The 20,772-nt window shown below is 44.8% G+C and overlaps 1 protein-coding gene across 1 annotated transcript in view; it reads left to right on the forward strand.

Moving 5' to 3' along the window:
• Nucleotides 1–20,772, forward strand: part of ANKUB1 (ankyrin repeat and ubiquitin domain containing 1) — a 126,207-nt gene that overhangs the window by 81,982 nt on the left and 23,453 nt on the right. The window contains exons 4-5 of the mRNA XM_086944086.1: nt 4,451–4,565; nt 12,904–13,797. Coding sequence (XP_086800212.1) covers nt 4,451–4,565; nt 12,904–13,797 — 1,009 coding nt within the window. The remainder of the gene's footprint in view (nt 1–4,450; nt 4,566–12,903; nt 13,798–20,772) is intronic.

Raw genomic sequence — 20,772 nt, forward strand, 5'->3', positions numbered from 1 at the left:
ATTCCGCTGGTATCCTACAAGATTGTGGCAAAAACTGCTTATTTTCTTTCAATTTGGCCCAATGGGGTCCCTCTGATACGGGCAACCAGGGAGACCGGGCAGGTGGACCGCTACGTTTTTGATGAGAGACGCTGAATATCCCCTCAAATAATAAAGAGGAAGGATCAGTGCGTAACCCTAGGAGGAGCAAAAGAAAGGAACTCCAACGGGCAAATTAAATACAGAACGAACAAATTCCAAAAGTCTTTTGAAACGCAGTCCCTACTACGGAGCGTAGTGCCCCTATGCAATTAATAAATCCTCTGACGAAATACAGAGTGGAAGTGGAGGTTCTACATTCACTATAACCCCCGGGATATATCTGGTACCTTAAAGACAAATTATTACAAATAAAGAAGATGTTTTTAAACCTGTCCTGAGGAAGGTGTTCTAAAAAATGAAGCACCGAAACGCGTTGACACACGGATTTTTAAATGTATAATTTTGGTTGTTTTCAAATGATGTATTGAGAAACATGTATTGATTTAATGTGTAATTTAGGAAATGTGTTTAATATGTTGTTTTGAAAAATATGTATGATTTTGTTTTTAAAGAATTGCTTATACTCACTATAAGAAAATCTTTTTAATAAAAAAGCTACTTAGAGACATACAATTTTATGTTTTGATTTAAATATATTGTATGGGGTTATGAGGATGAAATTGGTCTAAACAAATTATGTTGTGCTAAATATATGCTAGTACCTAAATTGAAACACACAGAAAGGAATTATTTTTTGATTGTGACATTTCCCGGTCCTTTCTGGGTTTAGTTGGGAAAACTCTCTCTCTTCATAGCCAGTCCCTCTGGGACCTCCCCATGTGACTAGGGGGGCAGGTTATCCCTACCCTGTCCCTTATATTATTTTTTAAAATAAATTGTAGACAGAGGACAAAGTCCCTGAGTCCTAGATTGCTATAGCAACAAAAAAGAAATACACTGTTCCCCAGGAGAGAAAAGGAGCAAAACTAGGTAACCAAGCAAAAGAAAACAGCGTTCAAGGTAAAAGGGGGAAAGGGGGGGGATTCCCCTTTCCGAACTGAAACCCTCACACACCCAGCAAGCTAGGTGTCATGCTTCATCATATGGGTATGCTCCTCGTTAGACTGGTGCTGCAATGTCTAACGGGCACCCATAAAGGGGCTCTTTATCAGAGATATTCTGTTCCTGCCAGTTGGTGCATGTGTGTATTAGGGCTTCAGGGGATGTGTAGACGTGTGTGAAAAAGTGGTGTGAGTTAAAAAAGGTTGGCAAAGCCACAGCAATTTTTATTGGTGTGGTTCACCACCTTATTCATAACAGTGAAGCGAAAAAACACTCTGGTGCAATGATCCAGCAGTGTTAGATCTACCTAAAGGTCAACATGTTTCATGCTGTAAAAGCAATTCATCAGGACCAAAAGTGAATAAGTGCTACACAGAGGGGAAGGGACAAATACTACCTTCCACTAGAAGTAGGGATACAGGCCAAGGGGTCCTGCTCAATCTGGGTGGGACCTAGGAGAGGGCGACATGAATGGCAAAGGATTAACCTTCAAATTGCTCTCAAGATAACTGGTGGTCACAACCGCTTGGTTACAGTGTCATGTACAGTCAGGAAAGGGCGGGGATCTACCCGCTCTGATAAATACAGCAATTAATGCAATTAAAATACAATTAAAATTAAAAATAAAAACGAATGACTATGGGTTAAAACTGTCAATAACAACATTGGTGGTAAAGAAAGGGTAATAGGTAAAAAGATCTCACCCTACTAAGACTCAGGTGGGCTTCACCGGTCTTCTTAAGTGTGCTGGCACCAGGATGGTTGGTACCTTAATGGGAAAGGAAGGTAAGTGCATGGCAGTAAGAGAATACAATTCATCTTAGCCGGACATACACCAAACCAAAGGGGAGGACCATTGTTACCTCCGGATGCTAGGGACCCCTCCAACAGTATTACCGTAGGGGTGTGAGGCTCAGGGAGCCCGTCACCCATCTGCTTGTGGCGGTTGCGAAAAGCATAAGAACACAGGCGCCAACCCCAACAGTCCCGGTTGGGAATGTTGGGTGGTGAAATGGGGTGGAGAATAGCGCGTTGTGATCAAAAATGCTAACGCTCACATCCTTTGCAGCGCTGGGACGGTACTACCAAGACTACACAAACCGAGGTTGGATGGCTAGGTGCGTCCAAAAGGAACCTCAGATCCCACCCTCACTAGCGAGGTAATGTCTAGTATGCAACGTGACACAGGCAAAAATTCACTAGGCACAGGGGCCCATACAGGCCGGATCACATCACAAACCTACCCGCACGTAAGGGTCAGGAAGAAGCCGGTTTGATGTTCGCGTTGCAATGCTTTTAACCAAACACCCCAAGATTGCTGTCAGCAACATTTTTCTCATGTTGCTGGCAGCCAATCAGAGCGCTTGCTCCCGTGGGACTCTGACTCCCTCAGGAACAAAATGTCCCAAGGGAAAAAAGCTTCCTGGGCCAATCAGAGCACTCTATTTTTTTTTTAAACATCCAGATATACACATACTTTTAACCTTAATTTCTCAGAAATGACTGAACTGATTTACACCAACTTACAAGAAACACAATCTGCTGACCAAGACCTATCTTCCTGTGAAATTTGGTGTAATTCTGTTCTGCAGTTTTTGCTGTAGCCTGCCTAAAGACATCTATGGAAAATGCATGGAGATTTTGCGTTTTGGAGCCCCCCTTTTTTGCCGGCCCGCTTGATAGATCACCCAAAATCTTTCCATGCACAAACTCGTCAAAAAGCAGCACCTTTTTGGAAAGTTCAGTGGCAATTCGTCAAACAGGGCCAAAGTTATTAGCAACACAAACAAAAATTTTCCTATGGAACAGCTGATCTATCTATAACTACCCAGTGGTAACCGCCACTGGGTAATAACAGAATGATTATAAAATATCCTCCCATATTTGCATTCTTTCTTGTATTAATTAGAGCTCAGCAGCATTACATTGTATTGAAATTGAATTTATATAGTACTTACTACCCATGGGCAGGCATTAAAATTCTTTATCGCGGGTAGCACACTTCTCTGGAACCCAGGTAATTGGTTATTTCAGTGATTTTTAGTTTTTGTTCCTTAGTATTAGTTGGTGGAACTGGTCTTGTGCTCTCTTGTAACTGTTCCATGCATTACCTCTAGGAAGATTAAGTAAAAAAAAGAGTTAGGTGAGGTTATTAGAGTGAGATCATCCAAATGGAAGGTAGGATATGGAGATTGGCTAGAGGGTGTTGGATATTATTAGATTGCAAAGAATGGATACACAAACTGAGACTGAGGCGGACAGGCATATGATAGAGTAAGGTGCACTCAGAGACAATACAGCTTGCAGAGGATATAGCACAAAGAGATGATCATATGTTATTAAGAGGCAGAAAAAAACAATCAATAAATGTAGATCAAAATCAATTCACATGCAGGGTTTTAAGTACATGGTGGAAGACCAGGCTTTTTGAGACAGCCTGCTGTCTAAGGAAGTCAAAAGTATAGCGAGAAAGGAGATGGTTGTCACCTGTGGACAGGTGCTATATGTTGTCCCACCTTTAGTTTTTCCTATTTTTTAGCAATCAATGGTTTTGAACAGTTCGTCCTTTGATGAGTTCCATTAATACAAAATTATTTTCTTTTTAACATTGTATTTGGCTCTTTCTAATGTGAGTTACTGTAATAATTGGTACCTCCAATATCTGGTTCTATAGATTTGTCAGGTAAGATTTGGAGGAGTGAACCATCTCTGCAATTTGCATCATTTGTATAGGGATTGGGTTGATTTAGTTGTTGCTTGACCTTAGAGTGTCCTTCGGGGGCATTTGTCTGTAGGTAGAGAGGCCATCATTTGTGATGGCACTCGTTTTTGTGAATTAGATCATATAGGTTCTCTGTTTTACATGTTGGGAATAACCAGTACCTAACCATTCTTCTGAATTTAGGTGATTTTCCTTTGCTCTTATAATTGCGGGTAAAGAATTCCATAATTTTCCGGCTAAACAAGATAAAGTAGCGCCAATAGGGATTTTATTCCTGTAAGCATGAAATATTAAACGTGGTGTCAGCCGTAAGCTGATAAAACATAAAAAGTATTAATGTCTTCTAATGGGTACATGATCGGTACCCTTTTACAATATACTGTGCAACAACTAAACTGAATTTGATTAGCTAGTAGATTAGAAGTGCTTTTGAAATGTAAAGCAGCTTCTGACCAGTAAACCAAACGTGCAAACAACAGACATAATTTACATGAAACTAAGTGAGACCACCCCTAGCCAGGAGCACATGAACTTTCTTATGCGATGCTATCCATAACAGCTTCACATCCAGCCAGATTGATTCTGCATTTAGATTTCAAATCCCCTCAGTAATTTAAATAAATTATTCTTTCTCTTTTTTAACAGGTGCAACACTTAGAATGGATGTTTGGGACACGTGGGTGGAATTCCTAAATGGAAGCCGGTTAGGACACAAGCAAACTGTGGAACGATACCTACTGAAAGAGGAACCAGTCATGAGGTATAGTAATTCATGTATTCAGTCTCATTGTCTCATTTTCCAGATAAGAGAGGGTTATTTACTAGTAGCAGCATAATGCTGCTGTGGTACATCTGATCATCTGAATCACCAGCTGTGCCATCAATACGCTTGTACCAAAAGAATATTGTGTCACTTGTTCGACTTCTATAGTGGGACTAGACAAAACATCTCTACCAAAGGGATTGTGTTAGAAATATACTGAAATGATTTATAGGTCAGTCATGAGACCTGTAAACTTTAGACTACAATAATCTTGAATATTGGTATACTGAGACACTAGAGATTATTCACACCCCCAGGTCCTACGGCAACGGCACATTAAGTGAGATAGTGCCCCCCATCCCACCCACAGCAGCAGTAACTAGGCCTTCCTGCTAATTAACCTCTAACCCCACCCCCATTCGAGATCATCGCAGGCTGCGCACAGGGTGCCTCTTCCCCCTCTGTCCCCAATCATCCGGCACCTCTCCTCATTATATCTAGCAAGAATCTCCGAGCCAACTCCCTCCCCAACCAATCTCCACAGGGCTCCAACCCCCACTGACACATACCTCTCCAGACAATGCAATACGCAACAAGACACAGCTTGCCCCTGACTTACCCATCCCAATTACCCATCCCGAAACCCCCCTCCCCATCCCGCTCGACCCCCCTTATCCCTCATTTTAAAAGATACCAACCAACCATAACCCCCACAAGACCATTACGTCATCCCCACCCAACGTCCCCCCTCCAACCTGAAACCCCACGGCCCACACTCCTTCTCCATCATCCACCCCCAAACTCTCGCCTAACGCCACTAAAATCTTCAAACACAATCTACTCAAGCGACACCCTGAAACCCTCTTAGCCGACCTCTACCACAACTCCTCTGAAGGCAAGACTAAAATTTACCTTATCTGCTACACCACCCACCAAGCCAAATGGAAAAATACCCTAGCCACCCACTTGAGAGTTACCAAAGCCACCAACATCCCCCACGGCCAAAGACTAAGTATATCCAAGTCTCCCCCACTCCCAATTAACACCACCATAACCCTATACAGAAATGGCAAAATCATGGTCCAAGCCAATGACCGTGTCAGCGCAGCGGGCGTTCGGGGCACTGCCCTCTCTTGGCTCGCCTCTTTTCTTAAAGATCGGACTCAGGCGGTACACCTTTCTTGTTATTCCACCCCCTCCCGCTTGGTCCCCTGTGGAGTTCCCCAAGGCTCCTCCCTGTCCCCCCTTCTTTTTAATCTTTTATCCGTCCTCTTATTCTTTCCCTTCTTGATATGGGGGTCTCCGTGTATAACTACGCGGATGACCTCCAGCTTGTTTTTGATCTTTCCTCTCCAGTGCACTCCTTACCTAAATTCCACTCCACCCTGGTCTTTATTTCAGATTGGATGATTCGGAACCAACTGAAGCTCAATCTGTACAAGACGGAGTTGGTCCTGACTGGCTCTTCCTCTTCCCCTTGGTCGACTGCCTTTTGGCCTTCCATCTCTGGCCCTCAACCTTCACCAGCGGCCTCGGCAAAGACCTTGGGCATTAAAGTCAGTCGGGACCTCTCTATGCATGCCCAGATCAGCTCGGTTGTATCTTCCTGTTTTCTTTCTCTCTGAATCATCCGAAAGGTGTCCCATTTCTTTTCTTCTGATGCCCTTAAGCTCATTATCCTGGCATTGATACTTTCCCGTCTCGATTACGGGAACAGCCTGTATGTGGGCATTCAAGCGTATGAACTTCACCGTCTACAGGCTGTTCAGAACCAGGCCGCCCGCCTTATCCTTCACCTCACAAAGTCTTCCCACATTACCTCCGTTCTGAAAGTTCTTCATTGGCTCCCCATCTCTCAGAGATCTCTCTTTAAGATGGGTTGTCTGGTCTTCATGGCTCGAAGCCGTATCAGCCCTGCCTTTATTAACTCTCTTATCACTCCCTATACCCCCAACCGTTCCCTCCGTTCCTCTAATCAGTTCCTCTCCAATGTACCTCGGTTTCGTAGATCCTAAACCGAAGGCACCAGCTTCTCTGTTTTAGGTCCTTCTTTCTGGAACAGTCTCCCCATACCTATCAGATCCATCACTGTCTACTCCCAATTCCGCAGGGCCCTAAAAACCCATCTGTTTTCTATTGCTTATCCCTGCTAATCACTTCTGGCTCCTCCCATCTCCCTCAGTTTTCTTTACCTCTAGCGCCAGGAAGCCGCTTGGTCACAGTGCGCTTTATTAAGAACCATTTTCATTTCATTTCATTTCAATGACTTCAACCTACACCAATTCAAACTCACCTTCCCCAAGCTTCGAAACTCCATCCTGACCCCAAAAAGACTGGACCTACCTTATTCCGTAGACTCACCCCCCCCTCACAAGCAAGATTGCCCTTTATCACCCACTTCCACCTCCCCAACCACACCTCCCACCCCAAAAACCAGCCCCCAGCCCCACCCACCAAGCCCCCCGAAAACATCCTCCCCATTCCCCCTCCTCACACAAACTCAAGCACCCGCCCAACCTATCACCGACCATCGGACAAAACCAGTCCTGCTCTCTCGAGCAATACCCTACACATTCCCCCCCACAACCGCCTATCGGAAGACACACGCCTCTCCACTTCACCTAACGCCCCCAACCCCAGACCCCCCCGCCCCAACCCACACCCCCAACCTAAGCCGTCACCTAACCCCTTCCCTCCCCCGCACCGCAACAACACTGAAACCCCCTGTCGCAACCAACAGCCCCAGTAAGTTACGCCTCCTGAACCCACCTCTCCCCAATCCCCAGAGACAATGGAAGTAATAAACAAGCGCCTCACACGCATAGAAAAACAACTCAAGTCCCTCCTACCTCTGTCCCCGACTCACCTCTCAACGATAACTGAAAACCTATCCCTACTTCACATCCAATTCAACACTATCACCCATGCCATCAACAAAATCCTTCTCAACACCACTGCGCCCTACTTCCTCCCCAAACATCCAAGACTCCCCTCCCTCTCAAACACCAGTGAGCCACCTCAACAGCCTAATCTCATGACGCCCAGCTGGCGCTCCTCCCCTCGCATCTCCCAATCCACCAGACCAAAAAAAACGATCCCCTCCCTCTCAAACACCAGTGAGCTACCTCAACAGCCTAATCTCATGACGCCCAGCTGGCGCTCCTCCCCTCGCAACTCCCAATCCAACAGACCAAAAAGAACGACCCCTGATATGTATCCGAGAGAGGCTTTGACACTCGCTAAAACCTATGACCCCAGAAAAACCCTAACCCCCCACTTCTTGCATCCAAGTAATCACTGGTATAGGTAGAGACAACCCCCAACCTAGGCCCACAAAACGTCCCTCCCAACGCACAACCATCCCCCAAGCTCCCACCCCCCCTCTCAAGCCCACTCCGACAGCGACATGGTAAACTCCTTGCTTATAAACTGCAGATCCGCAGCCAAGCACGCTATAGAGCTGGCTGATGCCAAATCCTGGCTCAAAGAAACATCTTACCCGCTCCCTGACCTCCTAGGCCCCCCTGGCTTCTCCATCATTCAAAAAGACAGAATTGACCAACGTGGTGGCGGCATTGCCATTATCCACAAGAACAACATCAACATAACCGAACTCAAAACTCACACCTTCTCAACCTTCGAATACCTTAACACCATCATTACACGCCCAAACAACAAAACAACAAAATGCCATCTCATCTACCACCCCCCAGGAAACTCTCTGGCGTTCAGTGACCAAATCTCGGACCTACTAACTCAGTGCTCCCTAGCAAAATCTGACAACATCTTCCTAAGTGACTTCAACCTCCCTTGGAACAATGATAATGACACTGGTATACAGTCCCTAATGAACTCCTTCTCACAAACGAGCTCACCCATCACTGCAAGGGTCAAACCCACAACAAGGGCTCTACCCTAGATGCTATCATAGCCAGAAGCGAAACTATAACCATAAATAACATTCTCCCAATCGACTGGTCAATCACCACATCATCCTTTTCAGTATCAACCAAACAGTAGCTCCTCCAAACAAGTCTCAAATCACCCACCAATGGTCCAGAAATCTCAAAGACATCCCCCTCCCTGCCCTTCAAGAAACAATAACATCCCTGCTCCCAACCTGCTCAGACAACCTCAACACGGCCGAGCTCACCACTCTGTACAACAAAACAATGACAACGGCCCTTGACCAACTAGCCTCCCTAAAACTCAAAAGACTTAGAGACATCCCCTCCGAGCCTGTTCAATAACGACCTTAACTCAGAACGAAGAAAAGTAAGAGCCGCTGAGAGACTCTGGAAAGGGAACCCATCCACAATCAACCTCTCCCAACTCAGAAAAGAATGCAACAACTACAAAAAACACATAATCAAGGAGAAAGCCTCCTTTTTCAGGAACGCATTAGACAAAGCCAAAAACCGCCCCAAATAACTTTTCAAAATCATCCAGAGACAGACCTCCAAGCCCACCAAGGCTAACCCCCTTGCCTCCAAACTGCAATGTAACAACCTGGCTAAATTCTTCGATGACAAAATCTCCAAAATTGATCTCTCCCTAGACCACCACCCTTAATCCCAACACAGTAAATCCACACCACTTATGAAACCTCTCCCATCCCCAAACCCACAACACGCTCTTTGAAGCCAAGACCACTCCTCCATCGACCCACAAACTCACCCCTCACCCTTGCCCCCCATCCCCCCCCCCCCCACGCAATGGAAAGACTTCATCGTTCTCTCCAAAGAGGACATTTCTAATGTGATTGCTAACTCCAAACCCTCCAACCATTTCGCAGACCATTTACCTGCCTCCCTAGCCAAGAACCTCAACCTCACCCTTACCCCACCGTGGACAAAGATTATCAACAGCTCTCTAAACAACGGACTGATGCCCGACCGCCTCAAACTAGGCCAAGTCACGCCCCCTAAAAAAACTGAGGCCTACCCTAATGACCTCAAACATTTTAGACCCATCACCAACCTCCCTTTCCTAGCCAAAATCCTGGAGAAATGTGTTCTCTCCCAATTGAACCATCACCTGGAATCTAATAACCTACTCGACTCACACCAATCTGGGTTAAACCTCTATACTGAGCATTACAGACGACATTCACAACTCCCTTGACTCCAACAAATGCTGCTTACTTGTCCTCCTCGACCTATCAGCTGCTTTTGACACGGTTGATCACAACCTACTCTTAGACGCCCTTCAAAAACGCGTAGGAGCTGATGGCAATGCCCTAAAATGGTTCTCCTCATTTCTACATAACCACTCACAACTCATAAAAATCAAAAACTCAATGTCCGACACCTCTCTCTCAACTCGAGGTGTTCCTCAAGGCTCAGTCCTCTTCCCCACACTCTTCAAAATTTACATGGAACCACTCACCGCCATTCTAAAACAAGCAAGCATCGACTATCATCTCTATGCTGACGACACCCAGTTGTACCTCGAAATCTCTTCCATCAATGACATCCTCCGCCTAAACTCCAGTCTCTCTAAAGTAAAATATTGGCTAACTCTGAACCACCTCAAATTCAACCAAGAAAAAAACGAAATCCTTGTCTTCTCAAATCACGAGCAACCCGCTCAGATCCAAGAATGGCTAAGCCACTAGGCATGGGCGGATTTTGCGGATCCACGATCCGCGGATTTTGCGGATTTGCAGATTGTAGATCCGCAAAATCGGCGGATTTGCGGATCCGCGGATTTGCCCTGCTGAATGAGTCACTGCATTTGAGCTTCAACTAGTTTCAGCGACCATGTATGTATCTTGACATTACACTTGACAGGGCTATTTGCTTTCTGATGACGCCAAAGGCGCAGAGATACTCCCCAGGGAGTCGATTCCCAGCGCGGTAAAAGTATGCAAATAAATAAATATGTGTTACTATGCAATCGCCCCGAGGGGCGCAGGGGTCCCTTGGGTGAGCTGTCCATCATAGTGGGTCAATGGGGGGAAGACGGTGCACACTGCAAGTGTGTGTGGGGGGGGGCTTCCAAGCCCAAAGTCAGGCGCCCACAAAGCTTCTGAAAAATGCATGAAGCACTGCCAAGCTGCGTTTCTGGCTGAAGAGAAGCAGATAAAGGTGCTATAAGTGTCATCTGCCTTTAAACTGTATTTCATGTTAAGCTTCAGACTCCAGGTGGCATGGCTGGCATGTACTTTTTGGGCAGATGAATGAGTCACTGCATTTGAGCTTCAACTAGTTTCAGCGACCATGTGTGTGTTACTATGCAATCGCCCCGAGGGGTGCAGGGGTCCCTTCAGCTCCTGGCCACAGGAACAGCACGAGGATTGCGCTCGTGAAAGTCAAGGATGCAAAGGCCTCTATCACAGCTGATTTTCAACGGTAGATTTGGGAAGAAGGCATACCTGCCTCGAAGACGCTCACGATTGTTTTTGGGCTGATGAATTAGTCACTGAAGTCACAGGAAGGGCATGTTGTAAATATTTTACGATGGCACCAGCAAGCTGCCAGCACCATCCTAAAATAGTTACTAAATTAGCTTCAACAGGAAGCTCTAATAGATAAAATAAAGCAGGTGCTCGAGCACCTGCTTTATTTTATCTATTAGAGCTTCCTGTTGAAGCTAACTTAGTAACTATTTTAGGATGGCGCTGGCAGCTTGCCGGCGCCATCGTACAAAATAGTTACAACAGGCCAGCCAGGCTTCAACTTTTGCCCCCGGAATCCGCCGCTTGCGGATTTGCGAATTCGCGGGAGTTCGCGGTTCGCGAATTTACCGAAAATTCGCAAAATCCTCGAGCGGAACGGATTTTGCGCTCACCCTTATAAGGCACCTTATCGCTCTAAACTGCAAACTCACTCCAACAAACTCAGTCAAATCACTAGGGATCTCTCTAGACCCAAGCCTCAACATGAGTTCCCACATCAAATCCACTGCAAAAGGTGCCCTCTACAACCTAAAACTCCTCAACAAAATCAAACCCTTCATACTCCCAAGGACCTAAAAACTGCAACCCAATCTCTAATTCTTTCCAGACTTGACTATGGTAATGCCACTCTAACCGGGTCAGCTAGAACACACACAGCCCCCCTGAGAGCCACCCTAAACACCGCAGCAAGAATGGTCTCTGGGACCAGGAAATTTGACCACATCACCCCTACTCTACAGGCCCTAAAATGGCTACCCATCGAAGCACGCTACGCCTACAAAACAGCCTGCCTCACACATAAAGCGTTGCACACAGGCAAACCGGATTACCTCGCTGCCAAACTCACAAAAGCTGGACAAACAAGAAACCTCAGAAGCTCCAACTCACTCCTCTTAATCCCCCCAAAAAGACATAAACAAAAAGCCCTCTCCTGCTCTTTCTCTGGGAATGACCCAAAAATCTGGAACTCTCTCCCTACTCACATCAGGACGAATCCCTCCTTCACGATCTTCAAGAGGCAACTAAAATAATTTTTCTTCAACCGCCACCTCTATGCTTCCGGACAATGACTTTGTTACTCTTGGTACCCAATATCCTCGTGATTCTCACTGTACTTTATTGCTTATGTTTTCACTTTTATGTATGCTGTAAAGCGCTCTGATACCCCTGGGTCTTGCAAGCGCTATAAAAAACTCCAAATAAATAAATAAAATAAATTCATCTCTCTGTTCCCATACTTCAATTAGAATTGGGTAAGTCTGCCTTCCTCCCCTGGACCATCAGGCCACAGTGGCAGTCGCTCCACCCTTTTTAGAGTGGGAAGACTATCACTAGATTTCCGTGCCTGGGAAGAATGGCAGACCGAGGGATGGAAACACACAATGGACCATAGTTATTAGTTTGTACAGGCCATGCCCCCTTGAAGCCAAAGCCTTTTCTACTCATTAATTTACGTGGGGCCCTGCGCCTATACTCAAGTATCCCCAAGTTAGCATGCCAAAACACATCCCTTTAATCACATATAATTTCAAAGCACCAATTTTTATTCTTTTTTTAAAACCTTTTTATTTTGTACTTTTTCCAACATTTCAGCAGCAATAGCAATGCACAGTTACATTTTGCAATGGAGGTAATACATACATAAAGTAAGCACCGGTAGGGTTAAGAGTGTTACGCGTTAGTCATAAGGGATTGTTCATGAGTGTCAAATACCTAGTAAATTATGCATTGTATCCTTTACATCCCTTTTTGACTAAAGCCATTTATCTCCATTGTTTACCAAAGTGTGTTATATGTCACAGTAAAATCAGTGAAATGATAATACAAATAATAACACTTGGCACTTAACGGATGTGAAATTCTCTATAGATGTGATAATTTCTTTCACATAATTCCAATTCTAGAGGACTATTATTTATTGTGTGTTTATTTTAGGTATCAACAAAGAGTGGCCCTTTATATAGCCGCCTTTTTTGGCCACCTGGACCTTGCTGAGTGCATGCTGCAGCAGGGAGCGAGGGCAGATGAATCTGTTGGTGGTCACCCATATCGCGAATGGTGTTCTGAAACCGACCATCCAGCCCTAAACAAATGTCCTGTTCACGCAGCGGCAGAAGCTGGCCAACTGTTAATTCTGAAAGCCTTTGTCACCTACAACGTGGCATGTCTGGAACGAAAAGACTCCCAGGGAAAATCACCACTGAAAATATGCATTGAACAGAGGCACAAAGACTGTGTACGGTATTTGATCATGAAGATTTGGTCAGTGGTTTCTTTTCCAAAGCTTTCAATTCCCATGAAAATGTATGTTAAACTAAAGAAATGGCTAGATAGGGCTCAGAAGGGCATCTTGGCCAGGAAATGTCCACACCAGGCTTCTGGTTTCCGAACACGTGTTGGAGACATGGTTGTTGTGGATGGTTTCACAGAGCCAAAAATGACCTCCAAGGGATTTTTCACAGCAAAGAAAAAGAGAATATCCAGTGGTTGGGCTAGTGTGGATGATGGTATCTTCCAAGGGAAAGAGTGTGTGGCTCAGACAAGGAAGAAGAGCTGGCAGAGCCTTAAGCTGCCAGCAGTGAGGCATTCCAAGAAAAAAACATCATCTCTGCAAAAGAAGGAGGTCAAGATAGGGGCGATGTCTGAGGGTGAACGAAATATGTGGACAGGTCGGGTTCCTCTTCCTGCAATTGCAAGCAGTCTGCACCCACCATTCTACTACACTGAGCCTCGGGCTGCACAACTCATCAACACCTCCCTGGAGTCCTTCTTAGAGCACAGTGGCAGAACCTCACGAGAGAACGCAATCTACTGTTTGGCGCTTGCCAGGTACAATATTGACCATTAGAGAATTATGTGGATTATGAATTTATTTGTTAGATTTGTTTTTAGGCCAGCATTTGTTTAGATATATTTTTGAGAAGGGGTCAAACAGGCCAAAATTGAGTTGCCTCATATGTGACACATATTGGTTTATATCAACAACTAGCAGCCCGCCCCGACGTTGTCCGGGGCAGAAGGGGCTGTGGGCCGCACCGCTGCAGGAGACGTGCAGCAGAGCGGCCATCAGCGGGAGCAGCAGAGCGTACATACCAGCTCCTGCGCCGCCGCTCCTCCCCGCATGTCGGGTGTGTGTCCCTTGCTCCTTCCTGCGCTCCCACCAGCATCGCCGCTCCTCCCCGCGCTGGGCACTCCAATGTTGTGTGTCGGTCCCGCGCCACCGCTCCTCCCCACATGTCGTGTTTTGTTCCCTTGCTCCTTCCTGCGCTCCAGTCCGGAGAGCGAACGTCGCGTTGACGTGACGTCATGCCCACATGCCATTGCGCCTCTCGCAAGCGTTGTGACGCCGCCGAACGCCGCGCGCAATCTCTTTATCCATACGCCCATACGGACTACTTTTCCCCTAACGTCCCTCCTCCCCCTAATGTATATGGTGTGGGTTTTTATAGCCTATGTCCATCTCCTGGACCTCCCCTTTCCAACGCTGTATTGGGTGTTGTGATTGGTGGTGTACTTTTCGAGTTTACCTGGCTCAAAGGACACAGTTCTCTCTTTATAATAGTAGTATAGATTGTGGTTCAATTAGCAACTATACTGGTAAGTATATGAAATATATTTGAAGTGCACCTGTGCATTTTTGCCTTCATATTACCTCTGGATGCTTTAGTTTTGTTTAGTGAATGGGTTGCTACCAATAATTTTTCTGAACCCTTCCTTTAAATAGACTCTATTGAGGTTGTTTTTTTTGTGTATTTGTGTATGTTGCACATTATATTAGTTTTCAGACACAATGCTGGTTGGTATGCAATAACATTGGTCTGCGATATCAAGATGCATAGGTAAACTGTACACAGGGATTATGCAAACCAATATTTGACACACAAGAGCCAACTACATTTTGGCTTATTTGGCCCCTAATACTTCTGAGTTCATGATGAATTAGAATACTGAACTCAGTGTTTGACTGTAGCCTTATTTCTAAAAAATGTAGGAATTATTTAGTGCATTAATCATCCAAACCAACCTTATCTCCAACAATGATAAGCCCATTTGTATTCGAAAGCAGTCAGTGCTCAAGAAGTGATGACATAGTGCAACAAATGTTAACAAAGTGAAACATGTGTATACAGTGATTCTGCTGATTCGACACTGAATATTTACAGGAGAGAGCATGGTCCTGGAATCTAGCTGTATAAAGCGTGTCAACCTCTTTTATTATTTGAAGGTCATCATCAGGGTTAACTGCATTTGCCAGACATTCTGGTCCATTGTACCATTAGCCATGCCCTGAAGGTGGTGCACACTGTAGCAGAGGTGCCCAGGCTTAGCTCCTTGTCTCCCGTTGGGTAAGGTACCCTAAACTGGCACTGGCAACGGCGTTGCAGCGAATGCAATGTACTTCATTTTATTTATTTATTTACTTAACTCCGTTCGGCCGTATGCTGGAGTTTACTACCATCCGCCTAGCCCCTCCCCCGTACCACCACCCCGCAGCACACCCTCGAGGAGCCGCCACTGGTGTGGGAGGAAGCCTAAACACTCAGCAAAGAGAGAGACAAGTGTCAACTTCTGCAATATTTATTTGCTAGTGTAAAACAACTTAGCTAACCCACACCACCAAAAACAGGGACAGAAGAGGTTTGGAGCCATGGTCGTGCAAACCTATTACATATGTAACAGTTTTATAAATGTTCCAGACACATTACAGTGTAATTGATGAGAGCTTAACTTGATAGAATCTGCTTACAATGTTGTCTCCTCAGCAGCTTTCTTTATCTTGTTTAGAAGGCAGCTGACGACACCTAAAAAGTTACAATGTTCTCTCTAAATTGGCCCTTCCCATTTTATTTGCACTGACAGAGCTCTATTAACATCACATTTCCAAGATGTGAGGCCTCAATCCCCCCCCCCCCCAATACCTGCAAAAATACATATTCTGTGCAATACTCAATTTACAAAACAGAGACAAACATTGTGTTAAGGAGTTCAATGGGTCCATGGTACAGTATTAATGGCAGCTGGATCTTTCTTCATAGCATAAAAATATAATCGAATCCCAATTTACATTGGTGGCGCATAAGACTCTTTAATTTGCTAGTGTATTTTACAGATAAATCAAGGCAGACAAAGTGTATCTGATTCATTAAGATTAACTAGTTACACCATTTTATGGAATCATTTTAGGTGGAATGGAACGCATGCCAGTGACTGATCAAATATTGCGGAATGCATTTGTTAATTAATGAACTGGGTTCTACACATGGCATCACTGTTTTAATTGTAAGGATTTTTATTAAACAAACAAGAAAGAATTAATCACTGTTTTAATTGTAAGGATTTTTATTAATCAAACAAGAAAGAATTTTACTTACTTACTACATTTGTTCATTTGGCAACGAACATTGTGAAATTATGAAAAAATCTAGAAATATTTGCCTCTATAAAATGACTCTAAAATTAATGACACATGATGTGAGGGCATTTCAAAAAGTCACATTGTTTGATTCGGCCTCTGGAATTGACTGTTGGGTCAGTAACCTGCCACTGGATATTGGTGGAGAAGTGTGGCTCACTCGTTTGAAGCGGCAGACCCTGAGGCAAAGATCAGGCCCTGACCATGGTTCAATTCCCGACGCGGCAGGGTCTTGGACTTAATGTCTGCGGACTCGATAATTCTCTTGCCTCGGCGCCTACTCTAATCATGGGTCCCACGCTGCAACTCTGGGCAATAGCTTGCTTAATCTCCACAACGGCCCCTACAACGCTGGGATGCCTGGCTTCACCTTGGGGGTGCCCAGGAGGGGCAACTCACAGGGAGAGCAAGGAAGGGTTCCACAGCGTTATACAGCGCCGGGACGCCGCCTTGCTGGGGCAGCTGTGCGCTTTACAAGTATACTACATCTAAGGTGAAATTTTGGGTTCCACAAATACACCTATTCAGTTCCCCCTGGACCTTTCATCTAATCATTCTTGGGGAAAATGAGGGGTGGAATGGAGGATTACCAGGCGAATCAGATAGAGAATTACTATTTCAATAAGTAATGAAGGTCACCACCTGTCACCGAATAAGAGCCAGTGAATAAAACAATTCTGGACATTTTGGACAATGCCCACATTTTATGGACATTCCCTAGTACACAAATCATTAAATGCAACTATGAAAAATGAACAGCTAGCTTAAGCATATGTGTTAAATTTGAGTGCTGGGTTACATCTGAAATTCTATCGTTTGTTTAATACTGGAGCTAAAAATGATTTATTTAAGAATATTACTTGGTCTCACATCCTGGCCAGATTAGAAAGTACGCACTATATTTTGTCTCCCCACAATTAGTAACTGGTAACCTTTAAAATATTATAGCTGGAACACCTATAAAGCAGCAAACAAATGAGTGTTTTGGGGCCTTTTCCCCAAACTGGTTTTAAAAAACAGGGCCACAATGTGCATTTTACAGTTTCTAAAAAAAATAGGTTTTATAAAGGTTCTAAAGGGGAACTATACTATTGGAGTTGCCTGTATCAGATACACCATAGAGCAGTGAGCCACCCCCGTGTCCCAATTTGTCTGAAAGTGTAATTTTACTACAGGCACTGAACCGAAGCACACTCTGCCCCCAAGGTGCGACCAAAGGGTCAGACAAAATCTAAAGCAAGCAAGTGGTAGTGCACCGCAAGGTTGGAGTCCATTCATATACAAGTCCAAGCCAAGTTGTGTATAGTCCAGTACGCCTTTATTTTCATTGGCAATATCAAAATGCCAATCAACATTTTTCGTTCACCTTATGTGAACTTAGTCAGGGCAGTTAGAGTTGTATATCTATCAGGTATAGTATACACCCATTGTGAACCCGGTCCCTTAATTGAATTGAATCATCATATCTCCTGCTAATGTAAGTAACTCAGCCGGGGTCGCCTATTAGGCCTCCATCGTTGGCACCATAATCTGTGTCTTGCACCATCTATATCTCTTGGCGCACCTTCACACGTTCTGTTTACAACGCTTAATGCTTTCAGTCGGCTATGTTCAACCTGAGAGCCTTAGGGTGATCTTTTCCCACACTTTTTACCTTCCTCCTCCATTTTTTCAGTTCACGTTTTTACTGGCTTTAAGGCTCTGTACACATTACCACTGCTAATCAGTGATGAAGTGATTGTGCTCTCTCCTCTAAACATGGTAATATTTGCCTATCCCCAATTGACATACTTAATTTACTTAAAAGTCCCTAGTAAAGTGGTACAATATATACCCAGGGCCTGTAAATCAAATGTTACTAGTGGGCCTGCTGCTCTGGCTGTGCCACCCACTTAAGTAGCCCTTTATGCATGTCTCAGACCTTCTAATACAGAGCCTGTGTGGGCAGTTTACAACTGCCATTTCGACCTTGCAATAAACCATTTGCCAGGTCGAACCTTCCTTTTTAATACATATACGTCACCCTTACGGTAGGCCTTGGACAGCCCAACGGGCAGCGTGCAATGTACTGAAAAAGTGTGACATGTAAATTTAAGTTTCACATCTCCTAGTGGTGCAAAACTCTTACATTCATTGTTTTCACTGCTTCAAGGCTTATCTCCCCCATAGGGTAACATCCGAGTTGCCTTATTACATTTTATAAGTGTAATTTCCTAATGGGAAGGGATAACAAGTTCATGTTTGGTGTCTTTGGAATCACAATATAAATCCTAATTTATGGTGAAGTCAGATTTTAAATTGCAGTTCTGAAAATGCAACTTTGAGAAAGTTAGCCTTTTCTTTCTGTAGTCATTTAGTGCTTGTAGCATGTCTCTGGTCACATGACTAGGTGCAGCTGAGCTTTGTGTATTCCTCCTAGACAGCCACATATAATACGGACGTTAGATGTGCCTGAATGGGCAATCAGTGGCAGGATGGGGGTGAGGAGCTGTGCCCAGACCTACGTACACCTGAATAAGCTGTCTCCTGCCTCCACACAAAAGGCTGCAGACCTCCTCTAGTTAGCCTGGATTCAGGGCATAGAAGGTAGGATATCTGCTGACTTCAAAGGTAAAGCTCTTGAAGCTTCTCTCTCACTTCAAAGGCACAAATGGATATAAATACTGGACATCAGACACTGACTCTTCAGTACACTTTCTGACCTGTGGATACTCTTCCAGGAAGAAGGACTACTGTTCTGCTGAAGGATTGCTGCTCTGCTAGACTGCACTCTGATGGATTCCTGCTTTGCTGTGCTGACTTACTGCCTGCTGCCCTCTTACCTTGGTGAGAAGAACTGGACCTGCATCTCTTCAACCCATAGGGAATCCAAGGGCTAGATGACTGTCCTCCTGATCGGAAGCCCCAGGGACATAAGCTTCCAACAACCTTACATCTGTACCTGGAATCTGCCATCTGTGAGTTTACCCTCCCAAGTGGTGTCACTCCAGTCCTGAACCCTTGGAAGTCGATTTAAGGTGCTTTGTCAACCTCTGTGGATCCAGCCAAACAACACCTCTCCTCTGCTGTCCAGCGCAACTCCGAGTAGGACTAGCATATCTCCACTGGTCTGTGGACTGGACCCAACCCAAAGACTCGCATTGCTATCACAGCCTGCATAGCCATCGGAACCACCTCAGCGCAACACATCCTCAGTGCAGGCACTCTCATCTCTCATCAATGGCAGCCTGGATGACGACAATAGACTCTGCATCACAGCCTAGCATCTCCTTTGAACTGATGCCTCGCCCGACTGCGCCAGCCCTCATCAATGGGATCCTTGACATTGATGAAACACAGGAGCGCGCACCACACCCTCACCGCATCTCAGAACTGATGTATCGCTTGGCTGCATGACACATCTTTGACGCGGATGCAGGCTACTCTCTGCAAACCAGAATTTAAGGTACTCTGTTCAGTGGGCTTAACTGGGTACCAGTAGCTTCATTACGGTCGGCCTGAACTTGTGACTTTGTTCCGGTCTGGCACAACCAGATATCCGCAGTTGGCGTTTTATACCTTTCTGCGCTATTTTTTCTAAAAACTTTAGAATTCAATATCTCCGGTTCTATTAATTGGATTTTTGTCATTTTGGTCTTGATTTAATTATTAAATTAAGCTCTATTTTTAGGTCTCGCCTAGGCAGTCCATGCACTGACTCTTCGATACATGCTGAATCTTGAATATGGGCTTTTATCACCGTCAATCTTTCTAATTGGCTCCTTTGACTGCCCTTCGTAAATGGCTGTTTTTCTTTGGTTAATATGCTCAGTAGTCTCTCCTTTTCTACTTTTGTAACCTCCCATGAGGACTGCCCCTGTTACATGTGCTCTTACTGTTCAAGTTATTTATCACATTGTGAGTTAATTTTTGCTTGTTTAGTCACAGAACTCGCTCGGGCCCACACTCGCTCTCTTTCATCGGGCTACAGCTGCCTCCTCCCTCCTGCTTGTTTATCATTCCATTCCTGAGCACTATTTGATGCTGTTCAGCTTCTGCCTCAAGCCATCCCCCACCACCACCTCGGCTTGTCGAGTATTTTGGAACATTTTTATATTATGAGACACCGTGAAAAGCTTGCCTCACAATTTTTTTTTCAAGGTTATAAGTTACCACAGCATGCTTTTTGCATCTTAATCCTTATACGTGGAAATACCAGAAAACTAGAGTTTATGAAAACGCACATCCGGATAATGGCATCTACTGTTAAATAATTCTTAGCTTCAGTCCATTATTTCTGTAGTCATTTGTGGTTATTATGTAGGTGGCAACTTGTTTTGGACATTTCTGGTAGCTCATGAGGGTTTCAGTCTTTTGTTCAAAAGGCATTATGCTTGTTTTACACTTCCTAG

This window comes from Lissotriton vulgaris, chromosome 11 (assembly GCF_964263255.1).
Source record: "Lissotriton vulgaris chromosome 11, aLisVul1.2, whole genome shotgun sequence".
NCBI lineage: Eukaryota > Metazoa > Chordata > Amphibia > Caudata > Salamandridae > Lissotriton > Lissotriton vulgaris.